The sequence below is a fragment of the Oppia nitens genome, unplaced genomic scaffold (assembly GCF_028296485.1).
Source record: "Oppia nitens isolate AA-2021 unplaced genomic scaffold, nextdenovo-longstitch-racon4-pilon3 scaffold3_pilon_pilon_pilon, whole genome shotgun sequence".
Lineage (NCBI taxonomy): Eukaryota > Metazoa > Arthropoda > Arachnida > Sarcoptiformes > Oppiidae > Oppia > Oppia nitens.
The window spans coordinates 7,522,109-7,540,349 of record NW_026533221.1 but is presented as its reverse complement, the minus strand read 5'-3'; the positions used below and the strand labels follow the sequence as shown (position 1 = coordinate 7,540,349).

At 24.0% G+C, this 18,241-nt stretch overlaps 3 protein-coding genes across 4 annotated transcripts; 2 read left to right on the top strand and 1 right to left on the bottom strand.

Moving 5' to 3' along the window:
* Positions 1–687: 687 nt before the first annotated feature.
* LOC128957372 (PIH1 domain-containing protein 1-like) lies at positions 688–6,736 on the bottom strand. Of its 2 annotated transcripts, XM_054303119.1 has the most exons (5): positions 6,550–6,736; positions 6,337–6,474; positions 5,665–5,742; positions 5,313–5,616; positions 4,504–4,817 (listed from the first exon to the last, which is right to left on the bottom strand). In XM_054303119.1, the coding sequence occupies exons 1-5, from the start codon at positions 6,628–6,630 to the stop codon at positions 4,537–4,539; spliced, it is 882 nt and encodes a 293-aa protein (XP_054159094.1). In that variant the 5' UTR covers positions 6,631–6,736; the 3' UTR covers positions 4,504–4,536. The 2 variants fall into 2 exon arrangements, with proteins under 2 accessions (XP_054159093.1, XP_054159094.1); XM_054303118.1 differs by lacking the exons at positions 4,504–4,817; positions 5,313–5,616; positions 5,665–5,742 and adding exons at positions 688–1,039; positions 3,386–3,966.
* LOC128957374 (uncharacterized) lies at positions 1,991–3,375 on the top strand. Its single transcript, XM_054303120.1, has 4 exons — positions 1,991–2,515; positions 2,582–2,773; positions 2,875–2,932; positions 3,084–3,375. Exons 1-4 carry the CDS (start codon positions 2,287–2,289, stop codon positions 3,175–3,177), a joined length of 573 nt encoding a protein of 190 aa, XP_054159095.1. The 5' UTR covers positions 1,991–2,286; the 3' UTR covers positions 3,178–3,375.
* A 6,161-nt stretch (positions 6,737–12,897) lies between the features above and the next one.
* Positions 12,898–16,937, top strand: LOC128958070 (glucose dehydrogenase [FAD, quinone]-like). The gene is made up of 5 exons (XM_054303886.1): positions 12,898–13,027; positions 13,520–13,921; positions 14,186–14,481; positions 15,199–15,778; positions 16,414–16,937. Exons 1-5 carry the CDS (start codon positions 12,898–12,900, stop codon positions 16,935–16,937), a joined length of 1,932 nt encoding a protein of 643 aa, XP_054159861.1.
* The last annotated feature ends 1,304 nt before the right edge of the window (positions 16,938–18,241 follow it).

Below are 18,241 nucleotides of genomic sequence, written 5' to 3'. Positions count from 1 at the left end.
TATATTTTATATATTTTATATATTTTATATATATTTATATATTTTATATATTTTATATATTTTATATATTTTATATATTTTATATATTTTATATATTTTATATATTTTATATATTTTATATATTTTATATATTTTATATATTTTATATATTTTATATATTTTATATATTTTATATATTTTATATATTTTATATATTTTATATATTTTATATATTTTATATATTTTATATATTTTAATACAGTATATTTAACAGTTATTTTTGTTACAGTAGTTTATAATGAAAATCAAATAAAATTTTAAATACAATTTTAAACATTGATCAATGATCATTCATAAATTTTATTTTTTATTTAATATAAATAATTAAAATTTTATAAATTATTACATAATTTCAAGTATAAAAAAATATCAACACAACAGTATATTTAGCATTATTTATATTGTAATTAAATTACACAATATATATATATATTGAATATAATTATCTGCAAAATGAAACAATAAGCTATCAATAAATCAAATATAGTTTGACAAAATAAATATATTTGTTTTCCAATCGTATTTACTTAATGTCATTATATAAATAAAACAAAAAACCAGAGAAACTTCTAAAATAATCATTTGTTTCATATTATAATATTAATACAATATTAACAAATATATTGGGAAGTAAATACAAAAAGAAATCAATTATCAATTGGTAAACAAACAAAAATTTCAATAAATAATTGGCATTTTTATCTTTAATATATGAGTGAATCCATCAAAAGTGGCCGACATATGACTCGTATGAATCAAAATGGGCACAAATATGTCTAATTGGTATTTGTCTGCATTCAAAACAATACGGTCTTCTCCAATGTCTAATACAATTTGCTTTGTTTTGACTATAGAGGACAACATCACATGTGCCTCAAGACAATTGTCAAACACATTCAATGATAATTTATATCTTGGATTTAATGTTGTTGTTATTGTTGGCATCGATAAGTTGTCTCTAAGATGATAATCGTTTGATTCAAATTCATCTTCATTATGGCTAAAATAATATAAAAATGTTTTTAAATTATTAGAATTTAACATTTAAAAAATATTTTTCATTTAAAATGACAATGGATTAAAACACCAAATGCTTGACGTAAAGTAATAGATAATAGTATTAAATAAAAACTTATTATATAATGAGATAAAACTTACCCAAACAATCACAGGGATGAATATACTGAATATATGAATATGAATATATATATATATATAGTATATGTATTATTAAAAATATAGAAAATGATTGCTATAAATTGTTTTAAAAATATTATTATTTCAAATAAAAAATATTATTATATTATTCAAAATTCCATCATATTTTGATAGTATATTAGATAAAATAAAAATTTCCAATAATAAATATCAACATAGTTTGTAAATGTCAAATTAGTACCGTTTACTGTAATTACAAGTAATCTGATTGTAAAAATGATAATTATAGGAAAGTGATAATTTTATGTGACTAAAAAAACATGATTCAATTTACACTTAAATTTTTATATAATACGACAAATGTTTAATGAAAAATGACTTAACAGATATAACAAATCTACAATAAGTTTGCAAATATAGTAAAACTATTAGTAGATATAAATAAAAAAAATAAAATTGATAGAAATTATATACTATGGATAATTGTTTGTCTATTATAATTTCTCATTTGTTATTTTGTGAATAAACTGTCAAAAAACATGGTTTGATAAAAACATATAAATTTAAGTCTAGCTTAGATTTTAGGCTAAATCTAACCTAATCTATGTTAACCTTAATCAAACCTAACAACTTTTTTCAATTGAATTATCCTAATCTGACAACTTTTATAAAAATATTTGATTATAGTTAAGTCAATAGACTTGTTGCCGCTTAATTGGGTCGTATGTGCGGACCTTTCCGTGTGTATGAATCCCAACATGAGTTTACAGGATGTGGGCGCTTGTTATAAATTTATATATAGTTATATACAGTATATATTTGCAAATGATATGCGAGTGCAGGTACTGTAACGCGTATTGTGTGTTTGTCAATGAGTGAGTGAGTGTATGTATGTGTGTGTGAATGTAGTCAACTGCATATCATTGCATTTATTGTGTATTTCTATGTATGTGTATATACTAGTTATAGACAGGTGTGTGCATACATAGGGAAAGGTGTTTTGAGTGCCATTTTTAAACCTCCTTTGGAAGGAGGCTATCGTTCCAGTGTTTGGATTAGTCTAAACATTAACTAAAAACAACAAACACTATGAAAATGCATAACTTGAATATTGTGTCATATATTATACTAATAGCAATCATAAGCCAAAGTTATACAGTGGCTGTCGATTACTTCAAATATGAGTCTACAGCCCGACAGTCCAGAGTTGATAACGATAGCCATCGGACACCGTTAGCCATTCATGAGAAACGATCAGCTAATGTCTATAACATTAAGTGTCCAAAACAAGAGTATATTCATCCCTGTGATTGTTTGGGTAAGTTTTATCTCATTATATAATAAGTTTTTATTTAATACTATTATCTATTACTTTATGTCAAAGAACTCGATAAGAGAGTCGAGTCAGAGCTTGAAAGCAGTGGTGACGGCGAGTCTGACACCGGGACAACCGGCACACCTACTCTTGACCTAACAATTGATGATAATATTCATCCGGATTTGATAGAAACGGTGGCCTTTTGTAAAAATATTAGGAATGTCCAGGTCTTGACTGATGCCATCAAAGGATTTCAAGGTATAAACAACTCTTAAATACTTGTTTTCAAAGTCATTGAAATATTATATTAAATTTATAATATTTTTTTTTAAAAACACAAAATTGTCATCTAATTCAAGGCCATCGAATAAATTACTTTGTTCTGGACGGTTGCAAATTACCTCCCTTTCCCAACAGGTATTGTCAATAATAACAACATTAGATAGTCATATAGTATTTACTAAAATGTCATTTTGATAATTTCAAGTTAAAGTAATTGTAAAAACATTATCATATGATAAGATTTTTAACATTAGAGAAAAACTAATTGTTTTTGTATTGTTTTCAGTCTCTTCAATGATGTAAACATACTGTGGATGGAAATACTGAACTCTACCCTTCAGTTCCACGAGAATTACTTCAATACAAATCACTGTCCATAGCATAGGACTAACACTTATGTCAGAGACATTATAAGTCATATGAGAAGTACAATCAGTGACTGAAACTAATTAACACAAAAAACCGTTTTTTGACCAAATATTTAATTTAACTAACAAAATGCTACAACTATTAACTTATTTTTAAAAATGCCTTAAAAGCATAATCACAAGTAATCATAACATATATTACTGTATAATCATAACATACCTATTATTATTGCCAATGATTTTAGTTTTCGGTCGTTTATAACCACTGTCTTTTGTGGTATCGGATTTGTGGCCAATGTCTTCACTTTTATTTGTATTATTAACATATTGAATGAGTTTATTATTATTAACACTAGTTTTAACAAATTCATAATTTAATTGTTTGTTATCATCAATTTCATTACCATTATTAATAACATTACTATTTAAGAGAGCACTCAAATCATTAATTTCATCACCTATTTTATCGTAATTAATATCCATTTTATTACTAATTTTCTGATATTTTTTGTTTTTAAGTAAAATCCAATTATTTTTCTCGATTTGTATTTTATGTTTGCTTTCAATTGTCTCTAAAGTAACAGTAATTAAAAATGTCTGAAATAGTTTGCTATTTCTAATCTTATTTTTATAAAACTCTGTATTTATAATAACATCTAACACTTGTGCTTTGGATCCGCTCTTATCTAACGATGGTTTAAATTGTGTTAAAATGAGTGGAATTGTGAAACTGTCGGCTTCTTCGGTGGCCAACAATTGTTGTAATTCTTCTTCATTTAAGTCTAACGTCGGAGTCTTCATCTAAACAAAAGAAATAATTACAATATTTTTTCAAATAATTGAGAAAAGCGTTTAAAATTACAAATCATTAAAATAATTAAACCATTAGTTTAAAAAATGTATAGTATTTAAAATGAATTTTAAATATATTTATATAACGGCTGTTGTATAGTATAGCTGCCACTTGTTGTTCACGCGATTAATATTTAATACAATTTTAAAGTTAAATATACAAATATCGCGTTAATTACAATAGATTTTATTAAATATAAATATATTATTATGAAATAATATTTTACATTGCAAATTAATATATATATACCTGTATATACTGTAATTAAAATTACATTAAAGGGTTGTATAATTGTTTTATACAATCAATAAAAAAAATAAAATTATCTAAATTGTTGTGAAGTACGTGTCGGCGCCAAAGATATTCGGCTAAATGTAGATAAAGGTTATCTTGTGGTATACCCCCTCTTAAAAGATATATATATATATACCGGTATGTGATTGACAAACTCTTTCGAATGATACAGTAAAATGGACAAAACCTAAAAATTAAAAAATTAATTAACTTAATAATATGTTTTATCTATCATTTATACCATTGTCTGTTAGTCTATAATATCCAGCCCAACAGTCAGACACAATAGTTGTCCCAATTTTTACATGCTTACGTATCAAAGGTAAAAGAGTGTCGGCATCTCTTTTATTTAGGGGACATATTTCTAAACGAAATCTACCTCCACGTCGACAATTAGCTCCTATTTGAATCTCAACTAAACCTAAAATCCACGTCCCATCAACTAGTCGACCTCTATTGTACTTTCTTTTACCAACTTTTGTTTCGTCAATTTCTACGACAACTCCTGAATTAAAAGTTATCAAAATATTATCATTATAATTAGGTTTAGGTTGCGGTCGGAACTCCAGGTTAGGTAACAGAGCAAACACTAATACACTATCAGTTTGGTATTACCATTATAATTAGGTTTAGGTTGCGGTCGGAACTCCAGGTTAGGTAACAGAGCAAACACTAATACACTATCAGTTTGGTATTACCATTATAATTAGGTTTAGGTTGCGGTCGGAACTCCAGGTTAGGTAACAGAGCAAACACTAATACACTATCAGTTTGGTATTACCATTATAATTAGGTTTAGGTTGCGGTCGGAACTCCAGGTTAGGTAACAGAGCAAACACTAATACACTATCAGTTTGGTATTACCATTATAATTAGGTTTAGGTTGCGGTCGGAACTCCAGGTTAGGTAACAGAGCAAACACTAATACACTATCAGTTTGGTATTACCATTATAATTAGGTTTAGGTAACGTGCATAATTAAATATGTATCATATACTACCTTCTCCTCCTAAGAGATCAACTGATTGATATTTTTCGACCCAATCAAATACCACTTCTCGACAAAAGTTAAGCCAATCACTTATAGTGTTATGAGATGTTGTTTTAGTTAAATCACTTGTTTCTCGTTTAATGTCCTCATATTTTGTTGTGTCGACCGAAAACAGGTACGTCAAGATTATTATGTTTTCAATGCTAAACTTTGATCCAGAAAACCACGTATTATTCAAAGCACTTAGTCTATAATCATGAGGTTGTCCATGCTTTTGGTGGCACCGGTACGATAATTGTTTGACAATTATCTTCTATGAAAATAATTTTTTAATGTATTTTTTTGCAAATTAATTATTTACCATTTCGTTGTCACAAATGGGACACTTTTTAGTTGCTAATAATAAACCCATTGTTATACACCAGTTAATCATTGTCTCCTGTGAGACAAGTATTAGTCTAAATAATGTCTTTAGATTAATCATTTTGTTCACTAAATTTAAGTCATAGCTTTCAAAAGAAACATAACTTTCAAGAAAAACTTAACAAAGAAAATATTCTCTAATTTACAATAAAATTAATAGTAATTCACGAGACATTCATATATTTATCTTTAAAATTGTATTAAATATTAATCGCGTGAACAACAAGTGGCAGCTATACTATACAATACCCTATATAACTATAAACAAAAAATATAATTTATATTTATATACAAGATTTTAAATTATGTTTTATGGCTTAAGTAAGTCTCGTGTAAAATGTTTTTGAAATTATATATACAATATTATATATATATATATATATATAAATATATATTAAATAAAATTGTATTTTTAGTAAAATCATTGAATTTGAATGTTTTACTGTTTATAATATAGTGTATAAAAAATCTTAATAATAATAAATCATTTTAGTCTAAAATCATTGAAATGTTAAGAAAATAAACAAATGTTTAAAATATAACATAAAAGTTGAGTTAAATTTGAAAAAAGTAATAAAAATAGTAAATTGATATCAATATCAATGAATACCATCGATGAATGACAAAAATTAATAAATATTTTCTCTCCGGTCGTCAGGTCTCTGGTCTTCAAACAAAATGCCGGATCCTTTGAGTCTTCAATTTCTTGTTGTGTCTCAGTTCGCAACCATTTGTCATCTGATAAGATCTGTTAGCAAAACAATAGTATAAATAGTTATCATTAAATCAATTGTCAATTAAAAATCAATCATTAATTTAATACCCGTTTAAACACCGACTCAAAGAGTCTATCATTTCTTTTACTGTCATTTATCTCCAGATAGTTGTCTGACTGTCCGCTCATAATAGCCGTATAAATGTCACTACAATTTGACCACAAATTTATCGATAAATATATTATTTATAACAACTAAATGACACATAAATAGTAATAATAATAATAAATGTTTGTTTGAAATACTCTATAAATGTAAACACAATTATAAGTCACGTGTTTTAGTAATGTTTTAATGCATTGCAAGTCTAATAGGAGACGACTGTTTAGGTATGCATTCAATTCAATAGTTTTATAATACATTACATGTATTACATGATATTTTTAATAAAACTTATGATTTTCAACTTTTTAAAGATTTGTTTGTATTAACATTTTCAGTGCATAGATAAACAAACATAAAAAATACATATAATTTTAAAATGTTTGTTTCATTCAATAATAAGAAGAAAAGCAAAACAATAAATATTAATAAAAGTTTAAATATAAAGTTTATTTTGAAACGATTTTAACGAAATGTATTTTTAAAAAAGAAAACTAGATTTTTAATATAATTATCATAACATACATAAGTGTTTACTCTTTATTTTATTTTAATGTTTTGATTTAATGCATATATGATGTACATATACAGTACTGTATATAATTTACTATATATGCAAATTATATTTATAATATTTTGATAATAAATTTAACTTTCAATTGAATACTTGTTAACACAGTAACAAATAATAGAAAAACATTATTCATATATTAAATATTAATATGATATATAAATCAAACAATAGTTTACTAAACAACTTGTCTTATAAACCATTTTGGATAACATAGATGATATTAATATAATTAAATGTTAAATAAATTAAGTCATAATTTAAAATTTATAGTTGTAATATAATTTTCTTTCAATAATAATTGCAAATTTGTGAAAATCTATTATATAATAAAGCGTAAACTATATCTAACATTATACATGTAGATTACCAGTTGAGAATGCTAGAAATCATTACATATAATAAACTTTAATTATATAAATTACTCCACACATGCATTACTAAAATTAAATAGTCGTTTAAATCATTATATTTTAAATATTTATACTATTTTTTAGTTAGTATTCGTCAAAATATTCTTTGCTGATAACCTTTAGTCAACATTAGTCTTATTATAGATTACATTACATTTTAAAAATCAATTGTTATATTTAGAAAACAGTATTATTACCATATTTATGAAAACATAGATAAGTACTATAATAGACAATTATATTCTATATTTTTATGTTCGATCATGTTTTATATGAATTCAAAGTAAAAATTCAAAAATGATTTATTTTATATTTTGGACGCCATTTTGTTCATGTTCCTGATGAGATATGTAATTATTTATACTGATCCGCAATACATTATTTTTGATGTTCTAACTTAATTCTAAATAAGAATGTCTAAATTCGCAAATGGAAATGCGATACATGTACGGACACACACACACAGACACATACATACATTCCAGAAAACAAACTTTGAAAAAGTTTGTTTGAAAAATATAATAAATATTTTTTTTACTATTTTAAACAATTTATTAGTAAAAACTTTTATTAAAAACATGTTTATTATGAAAATGTGGTCTACTTTTTAAAAGGCGTTAAATTTTTATTCAAAATTAATATTTACTACAAATTTTCTTCTTTTTCTTCTAAAAGTATATTTTTTCTGATTACTAATGCATTGATTGTTAAGTTGTTTTGCATCAGATTTATTATATATTATTTATATTTGATTAAAAAATAAAATATTGTTTTATAATATAATATAAATGCATAATTTTCATACAAAAATGGGTAAGTGATTTATAGTAATGTTTAAAATAAATTTTATTTATTTATATAAATTAGTATAAAATTAGTATATTTTAGTTGCGAATGACTGTTAATTAAATTTAATTTGAGATCTTTAGTGTTGTTAAGATTTAGCACTTATATGTTTAGCCTTATATCATATAACCTGATGACCTAATCTACAGTTTTATAAATGAAGACAAATATGTCATAAAAGGATTATTTTTGAAAAAGTGATTGCATTTCAATTTTTTTTTTATTCAAACATTCATCGCTTTATATTTATTTTTGTAACACATACTGTACGGTACATTAAATACAATATTTTATTTAATAATATTATACTTCATATAAAATTTTTAGTTTCAAAAATATCAATTTCAATTATTTGTTGTCTTCAATCAAGCAAACAATATTTAATACTCACCACAAACAGCATTAATATGAGTACCTGTAATGCTATTTGTAAACTACAATATAAATTATATAAAATATAGTTGATTTATGTAATTAGATATCTAAACTTAAAAATTAAAAACAATAATTTAAAACTTTGTCCCAAAAAAAAGATATCTAATTACATAAATAATATAGTTATAGTTATGTGAATAAATATAGATAGATAATCTTTTTTATAAAAACATATTTATATAATTTATTTATCAATAAATAACAATATATAATGCAAAATATTGCTATCGATGTACTCTAATATTGTATTATTAACTTTACTGCAGTTTGTAGTCAGTGATTGAAAGTTTGTAATATTGTATTATTAACTTTACTGCAGTTTGTAGTCAGTGATTGAAAGTTTGTAATATTGTATTATTAACTTTACTGCAGTTTGTAGTCAGTGATTGAAAGTTTGTTAGTTTGACGACAAAAATAGAAAAATATACATTTAATTTATTATTTTTCTAAAAAATATTTTATATAATCACAAATAATTAAGATTGTAATATCGATTATTTATATTACAACAATTAATTGAAAATAGTAAATTTTGATAGTTTTATAATTATGAAATTTAGTTTATAAAATATAGTCATAAGTACATCGTTTAGTATTTTTTAAAATATAAATGATTCATAAAATACAAATAATATAATATGTTTATCTTTTTCATGACTTATAAATCAAGGTTAAGCAAGGTTTTAGATTTTAGGGGAGTGGTATAGGGGGTCAAATGACAAAAATCTTGAGCGAGAATATAGAGTGGGGGCGTAAACTTTTATTGCATTTTTAAACAGCAAATCAAGGGGGTCAAGAAAAAATTGCATATAAATGGGAAGATATTTCAAGGAAATAGATATATATTTCCAATAAATTCCGTTATTTCTCTAAATATTTTTTATAATTAATAAAAACTTAGATTTTAGCTAAATTTGTTTTAAAAATATAATAATTCTGCATTTTAAAATTAAAAATAATCAATAAAACATTAATATATACACTATGAGTTAATAGCATAAATCTTTAAATAATATTTTACCTGTTAATGTTTAAGTTTTTAGTTACATATTTTTATTTTACAGAATACTAATAATTTGACTTAGTTTTAGTTAAAGTTTTAATTCAAGTAATTATAAAATAAATAATACTTATATATTTTTAACTAAAAATTTAAAAAATTGTTAATAAAAACAGTATTGCATACAATATATATGGTTTTATTAACTTTAATTATCTTAAAATCATATTATAATTGTAGTATAATTAAATTAATTCATCAAATAGTTAATTTTTAATTGCATATTCTAATGAAAATAATTTTATATTTAGATTTGTTTTAACTTAGTTTTAATCATTTTCACTCAATAATTACATTTATATAAGTTATAAAAACATAATAACACTTAATAAAATATTATTAATTAAAATTATAATTTTGATAAACTTTAAAATGAGATTCAAAATTTTAGGGGGGCTATTTCTCATCGTTACTAAGCAACAATTTTATCAAATTGGCCAAAAAATTGAGGGGTAAAATCACAAAAATCTCGATCTTAGAGGGATCATTTATCTTGACCCCCCTTACTTAACCTTGATTTATATGTCCTTATTATTGTACAACTTTATATTAAAATGATATTGATAAATATTTGAAAACACAGTTGAATTTTGTATATTTAAATAATAAATAAAGTTTTTTTTACTTTAATATATTTATGTGATTTCAAACGTTGAACAAAATAGTTAACAAATTTTTTAATTTTATATTTACAACATTCTTTAGATAATTTTGTTATTAATTTATACAAAATACAATATTATGTATTTTTGTATTTCTATTAATGTGATAAACTATTTGTTTTAATACTTGTTAAGCAAACAAAAAGTTTGTTTAAATAATAATTTATTCCGAGTCATGATTTATATACAGTTATATTTTTTCTATAACTTTATGTATAAATAATATATTTTCATGTATTATATAAATACAGTAGTTTTAATTTAGCTGTTGTTATAATTTTTATAAAATATAACTCGAAATTAAAACATTTTTTAATAAGTGAAATAAATTAAGTACAAGTAGTTTATGTAGTAGTAATAGTAAGTTGGTTGATAAAAAATAAATTTTAATTCAAATACAGGTAATAATAATAGTAATATTTTAAGAGAGTTAATAAAACCATTAACAAAACAAAGTTGCAAACATTTTTTATTTAGGTTTATTCAACTTAATATGATATTTAACTTTAATATTTTCATCGGTGTAAAAACTAATGCATTATAAATGAATGTTTAGTCAAAAATATCACGATTTGGTGGGAACGGAATGTAACGGCTTTATAATGAAATTTGTTTTTTAAACTGTTTTTATTATCATTTTTATTATTATACATCATTTATATATTAAGTAGTACTACATGTATATATATATAAATTTATTATAACATCGATAAAAGATAATCGATTACTTGTGTATTAGAAATTAATTACATTTAAATAAACATTATATACAGGAGTTATGATTATACAATATATATATATATATATATATATTATATATACAGTATAATAAATTCTGTTGATATTTCTAACAAAAACTTTATTGGTTATAATAATAATGAATAGTTATAAAACATTTTACTTAAAATTATTAAATATTATCATTAAGTTATCATTTATTTAGAGTAATCTGTAAGTGTAATGAATTAATAAAATGAGTGATAAAATTAAGTTTAGAAATCTTTTTGAGTTATAATTTAAAGATATACAGATTTATAACGTATATCTCTAATAATAGTTTTTTAATTTAAAGTTAAATTTTATTTTTAGGCAAACTGAAGATTACATTGTATTTTTCCTATAAATCATTACAATATATACTACAGTATTTATTATCATCAATTATAAAATATAAATATTTATAGTTATTTATACTTTTATAAAAATACAGTAGTATTGTATTAATTATTAATATTGATATTATTATTTATCTTTCAATTGGTGATCCAAATACCTTATTATTAAACAAACTGTTAATATTATATTACTCATCATGAAATTTATGTATTAAATAGATATCAATCTCTATTGAAATATTAAACAAACTGTAAAAGTTATTAAACTTAAGCTACATTTAATCAAAAGTATGGATACCTGTTATATACTAGTAATATATAAATATAAGACACAAAAAATAAGTTATAGGACTTATAGGACTTTCAAGTTCTCGATCAGTGTTTCACTGGAGTACTGGACTATCTATTTATAAACCATTAGGAATCCAGTATTTTCTCAAATAAATTCCTTATATAATATACGATATATACAATAGTATATATTGTAAATCAAATATACTGTATATTATATTACATAATAAACGTAGAATTTATTGAGCCTTTTATATGTTTGGATATACTCTCTAAAGATAACTCTCATTCACAACCAAATTGACGACCTTTTTGTTCCCAATTTTCTTTACATCACTTAAAGGCTCTGTATTTTTGCCAAACATCGAGACCACAACTACAGCAGTACTCTTGTTGTGTCCTAAATATAAAGACTTTTCACAGATTTTCATCCAAAATAATATATATTCCTATTTATCGCTCTCTAAACAACATTCAGTTTCAACATTCAAGTTCAACAAACATTTTGTGCTTAAAATTTTGGTAATCAATACATAGTTTAACATTATTAAGATATAACAGTCTGTCATCGAAATCACTATCAATTAAAATAGTATCAAATCGTATTCCCGTTCACTTATTTTCTATGTATAATATTTATAAAAAATATTTGAATCAAATAAGTTTGTCATTAATTCACTGATTTTCAATTAGTGGGAGAAAGCATTGCCTTAATTTGTTTAAATTGATGAATTAATTTTATAAATGTTTTTTTTAATTATTGGTTACAAATGAATATATTTGTAATACTCGTGTATCTCTTTTATCTTAAAAAATAAAATAATTAGTTATTGTGAATGTTTTGTTGTTTTTGGACAAACGTTTATGAATTGAAAATATATTAAGAAGACACCGATAATGATGTTTGAAAAGACAATTGCAATGTTGCCGGCAATTGTGCCGACACTTATGTTTCTCATGTTTAAGGGATATCACCGACAAATCCCATTCACTACCGAACATATTGACAAAGAGTACGACTATATCGTAGGTAAGATATTTGATACAAAAATCACTTTATTTTAAAATATATTCAAAAAAAATTTAGTTTTTTAAGTACAACATATTTATTATTTTATAAACTTTATTTTATCTAATTGTAATGTAAAGAATTATTTTTATAAAAATAAATAGACTTTAAATAAAATATTTTCAAAACATAAAATTTTTAATCCGTCTTTAAATAACATTTATTGAATGAACAATTATTTTTCTTTAAAATTATATATTATTATAAAACAAGTGATTTATTATTAATTGACAAATTTATTTCATTTGATTTTTGTTTAAATAATTATGTTAACAACATTTATAACAATTTCTTTTAAAATCATGAGTTTAATAACCTCTTTAAGGATTTTATGTTTTTATTTAAATTATTAAAAAAAAGTCATTCACTAATTTTTATGTAAGATTATATTGCTGAGCAAATAATTTTATTTGTTTTATAATTTTGATTACATTTGTATTTAAAAATTGCCAGTGGGTGCCGGTTCGGCCGGTGCAGTGGTGGCCAGTCGTCTAAGTGAAGATCCTCACGTAAAAGTGTTATTACTGGAGGCTGGAGGTCATGAAGTCTGGCAAAGCGAGATACCAATGTTGGCGGCCCGGCTGCAGATGTCTGAATATGACTGGCAATACAGGACTGAACCGCAAAAGTACGCGTGTCAGGGCATGAAAGAGCACCGATCAAATTGGCCGCGCGGTAAAATATTAGGCGGGTGCTCATCTATTAACTATATGTTATATGTTCGCGGAAATAAACGAGATTATGACCACTGGGCCAGTCTTGGCAATTATGGTTGGGATCATAACTCAGTGTTTCCTTATTTTATAAAATCTGAGGACAATCGCGATCCCGATATATTGAAAAATGGATACCATGGTACGATTGTATTTATTTTTTCTAATTATATTTTGTTATGTATACTGTATATTGAATTACATTTTTAAATCATATACTTTTTATTTATACCTTACTCTATATTAATAAAGTTAATTAGGAAATAAAGTTTTTTAATATCTTAATTGATGAGACACTTACTACTGTATAATTAATGTGGTTTCAGTATAAAATAGTAGTGTTTAAGTGTATGTATAAACAGATATCAATTCAAAATCAATTGGCATATATGTTGTTATTTTTAAGGTCACGGCGGGCACCTAACTGTGTCAACAACTCATTATACCACTCCAATCGGCGGTGCTTTCCTACAGGCGGCCAAAATGTTTGGTTATCCTAATATTGATATAAACGGTGTCCAACAAACTGGTTTTGCCGTTCCTCAGGGAAACATACGCCGAGGCGCCCGATGTTCGACATCAAAGGCATTCATACGTGATGTCCGCGGACGACACAACTTTCACGTTGTAATCTACTCACACGTAACCAAAGTATTGTTCAACAAATACAAGAAAGCTGTTGCCGTCGAGTTTGACCACAAGGTTAGTCCCAACAACACCACTGGCACTAAACATAATATCTTTAACATACCATATAATTATGTCATTTATTATATGTTATATAACAGTATTATCATTAATCTTATTGTTACTGTTATTGGCTTCTAAATAATATTTAAAAGTTAATTGAATGTTATTATTAAAATAAACATTAAATATTTATTTTGATTTTACTATTGAATATTGAAAAATATTAGAACATTTAATGAAAATTATATTTAGATTTCTATTTATGACCCAATTTTTTCGCAAAATAAACATTTAATATTTAGTTAGAGAGAAATAATTATTATTGCAATTTAGTGTTACTCTCGTTTCTCTTTAATAAAAGATATCTTTTATATCAAATCTTTTATTATTTTTGAAATTTATTAATGAAAGCGTTCGAAAATCTTATTCAATATTTATTTAGAAAATCTATATTCACTTTAAAATATTTATCTAAAATAAATTGTAAACCAAATAACTAGTATTAAGAAAATTTTAAGAAAAAATTGCTTTTAATGTTTAATAATAAAGAACAACTTAAATATTGATTTCAACAATCAAACTATTGTATTGAGTTTTTATTATACTATAATATTTTACTATTGATATAACTTTAAAAAGCAATATTATATTTATATCTAGTATTATACTTAAATAATATTTAACTAACTTAACAAAAGATGTATTTATTTATTTATAAATCAAACAAAGGGTTTAAAACATATTGCATACGCTCGTCGAGAGATAATATTATCTGCCGGTGCTATAAATTCACCGCAACTACTGATGTTGTCAGGCATTGGCCCGCGATATGATTTAGAAGAGTTGGGAATTCCGGTTATAGTTGACGCCCCCGGTGTCGGTCAGAATTTGCAGGATCACATTGGAGTGGGAGGCTTGCAATTTCATGTGAACGCACCGGTATCTGTTGTACAACCGAGAGTATTTGTGGCCAAATCATTCACACAATGGAGTACTTTAGGTATCGGACCGTTGACTATGTTAGGAGGTTTAGATGGCATTGGTTTCATAAAAACCAAATATGCCAATCAAAGTGATGACTGGCCCGACGTTGAAATACATTTCATACCTTCCTGTGCGTCATCTGATGGCGGAGAGACTATCCGTAAAGCTATGAACCTTAAGGACGAACTGTTCCGCAAAATATATGAACCCTTTCTATATGACGATTCATACGCTTATTATCCGGTTTTGTTAAGACCAAGAAGTGTCGGTTGGATGAAATTACGGTCAGCCAATCCATACGATCAGCCTATCCTACAACCTAACTGTATGTCACTATTGCATCAAATTTATTGTTTTTTATTGTCATTTGATTTTTTAGTATACAATACAATACAAAATTACATTCAATAAAATTCATGAAATGATTTATATTTTATGATTCAATATTAGATATATATATATATATATATATAACAATATACTGTATATAATAGTAAAATAAAGTAATTACCAAAAAATTGTTACAAAACTTTGTCCTAATGTTCGTGACCCTCAACTTAACATAAATTACTATTTTTATGATTACTTAAAATGACAGCAATTTTACAAAACTTCTTTAGAGAATTTCTTTAAATAAAACAAACAAATATTTCAAGTTTTTTAAAACTAATTTTTTTGTTTACACACATTTTGAATTTCAATTGAACTTATTTGTTTATTTTCCAATTTATTTATATAATTTACAGTACATATAGTTATAGATACAGTATATTTAATTAGGTATATCCCAAAATTATTGAAGACAATATAAAATAGAAATATTTATAAAACAATAAATTTTATTAAATTCTCTTACAATAAAATTTAAAATTATTATTAATTTATTAGTTTTATAAAATATGATATATTATTATGCTATAAATACATTTAAAACTAATAAAAACATGCATTTATTAACAGATCTTAAGGATCCATACGATACTAAAGTATTAGTAGATTCTCTAAAGTTATCAATAAAGATGGCTCTATCGGAACCATTTAAGAAGTTTAAGACAAGAATTTGGTCGCAAACGTGGTATGGATGTGAACAACACAAGCCATATAGTGATGGATATTTAGAGTGTCTGACCCGTTCATATACGGCCACAATCTATCATCCCGTCGGTACCGCCAAAATGGGCACCAAAGACGACCCAATGGCTGTCGTTGACCCTCAGCTCAGAGTTTATGGCGTGTCTGGTCTGAGGGTAATTGACGGCTCAATTATGCCGACAATAGTTTCAGGCAATACTAACGCACCAATTATTATGATCGGAGAGAAGGGCGCCGACATGATTAAGGGTGTTCTCAAATCACCCCCAATAAAGCCCGGAGAGGCAGCCATTCCTTATTATTTAACACTTCCCCCAAAACAACAAAAAGAGTACGCAAGGGGTCCTATGAGTCAAATCGGGAAAATATTTGGAAAATTGGGAATTAGTTGAATATTTTAACACAATTTTATTTCATTTTACTACTCATTATTTTTATACATTAATTAAATTTATACATCATTTGTACATTTTTCAAATTACTATTAAATTATAAATATAAATTTAATTTGTTATTTTGTTTGTTTATTAAGTGTAAATTATTTCACTTATGATTTTTATTGTATATAATTATATTTTAATTTTTAATCTAATAATTAAAATAAAATAAAATAATAATTTTTGACATAAAGTAATCTAAATTTATGATACATTATAATCGATTTCAATCTATGTGTTTATACCACAATTTAATGCTGTAATTAAATTTAAATCAATTTTTATTACATAACTACTATGTGACCCAAATTGAATCAATTTTTATAAATGATAAAACATGGGTCACTCTTTTGACAACAAAATTACTGTTTTTATATATTTTGATTATATTTTATTATTTACACTGAAGGGTATATTTATTGTATATACACTGCATATACTGGTATATATCTATTGTTTGTTTAAATCACAATAAATTTTGCTAATATTTATAAATGTAATGTTATGGCCTATAACTTATGGGTCATATCTTAATCGTCGAGCTTTTAAATATAAAATACAGAAATATCTATTTTTATTAACAATTTTTGTATAAAAATTGATGTAATGATAAAATTGAGTAAGAGATTGACAAATGATAATATTATATATTTAAAAAAAATAATAATTAATAATCTAGAGAGCAATTTAAAGAAACTAATTAATGTCAATGCAATATATAGAAACTTTATGATTTAAAAAAATTAATTACATTATGTTTTTAATTTATGTTTTAAATGAACACATTATATAAATAAAAACTTAATTACTCACACAATTTGTAACATAAATTTTATTGACTTTTTGTGCCTTAAATGTGGAAAAATTATTAAAATACTTGTTTCCGATAGCATTTGTCTTCAACAATATTTGTCAATATTAGTGATAGAAATGGGCAAATAGAAAGTTTCTAATAAATTTCCCTCAGAAATTTAACTTTATTGTTATACTATGGGATCAACATATCTATAGCTATTGTAATACTATAAATATATTAATGAGACATAATACTATACATATAATATTATACTATATAATGTAGATTACTGTATAATACTATTATACAAATGGGATACATATATAAATAATTATAATTATTTAATAATAATCAGTTTTGTAAAAAAAATTTCATAATTTTATTATATCATAGTTTAATATAATTAAATAAATTAATTTTTTATTTTAATTAATAATTAAAATACTAATAATAATATTTAATT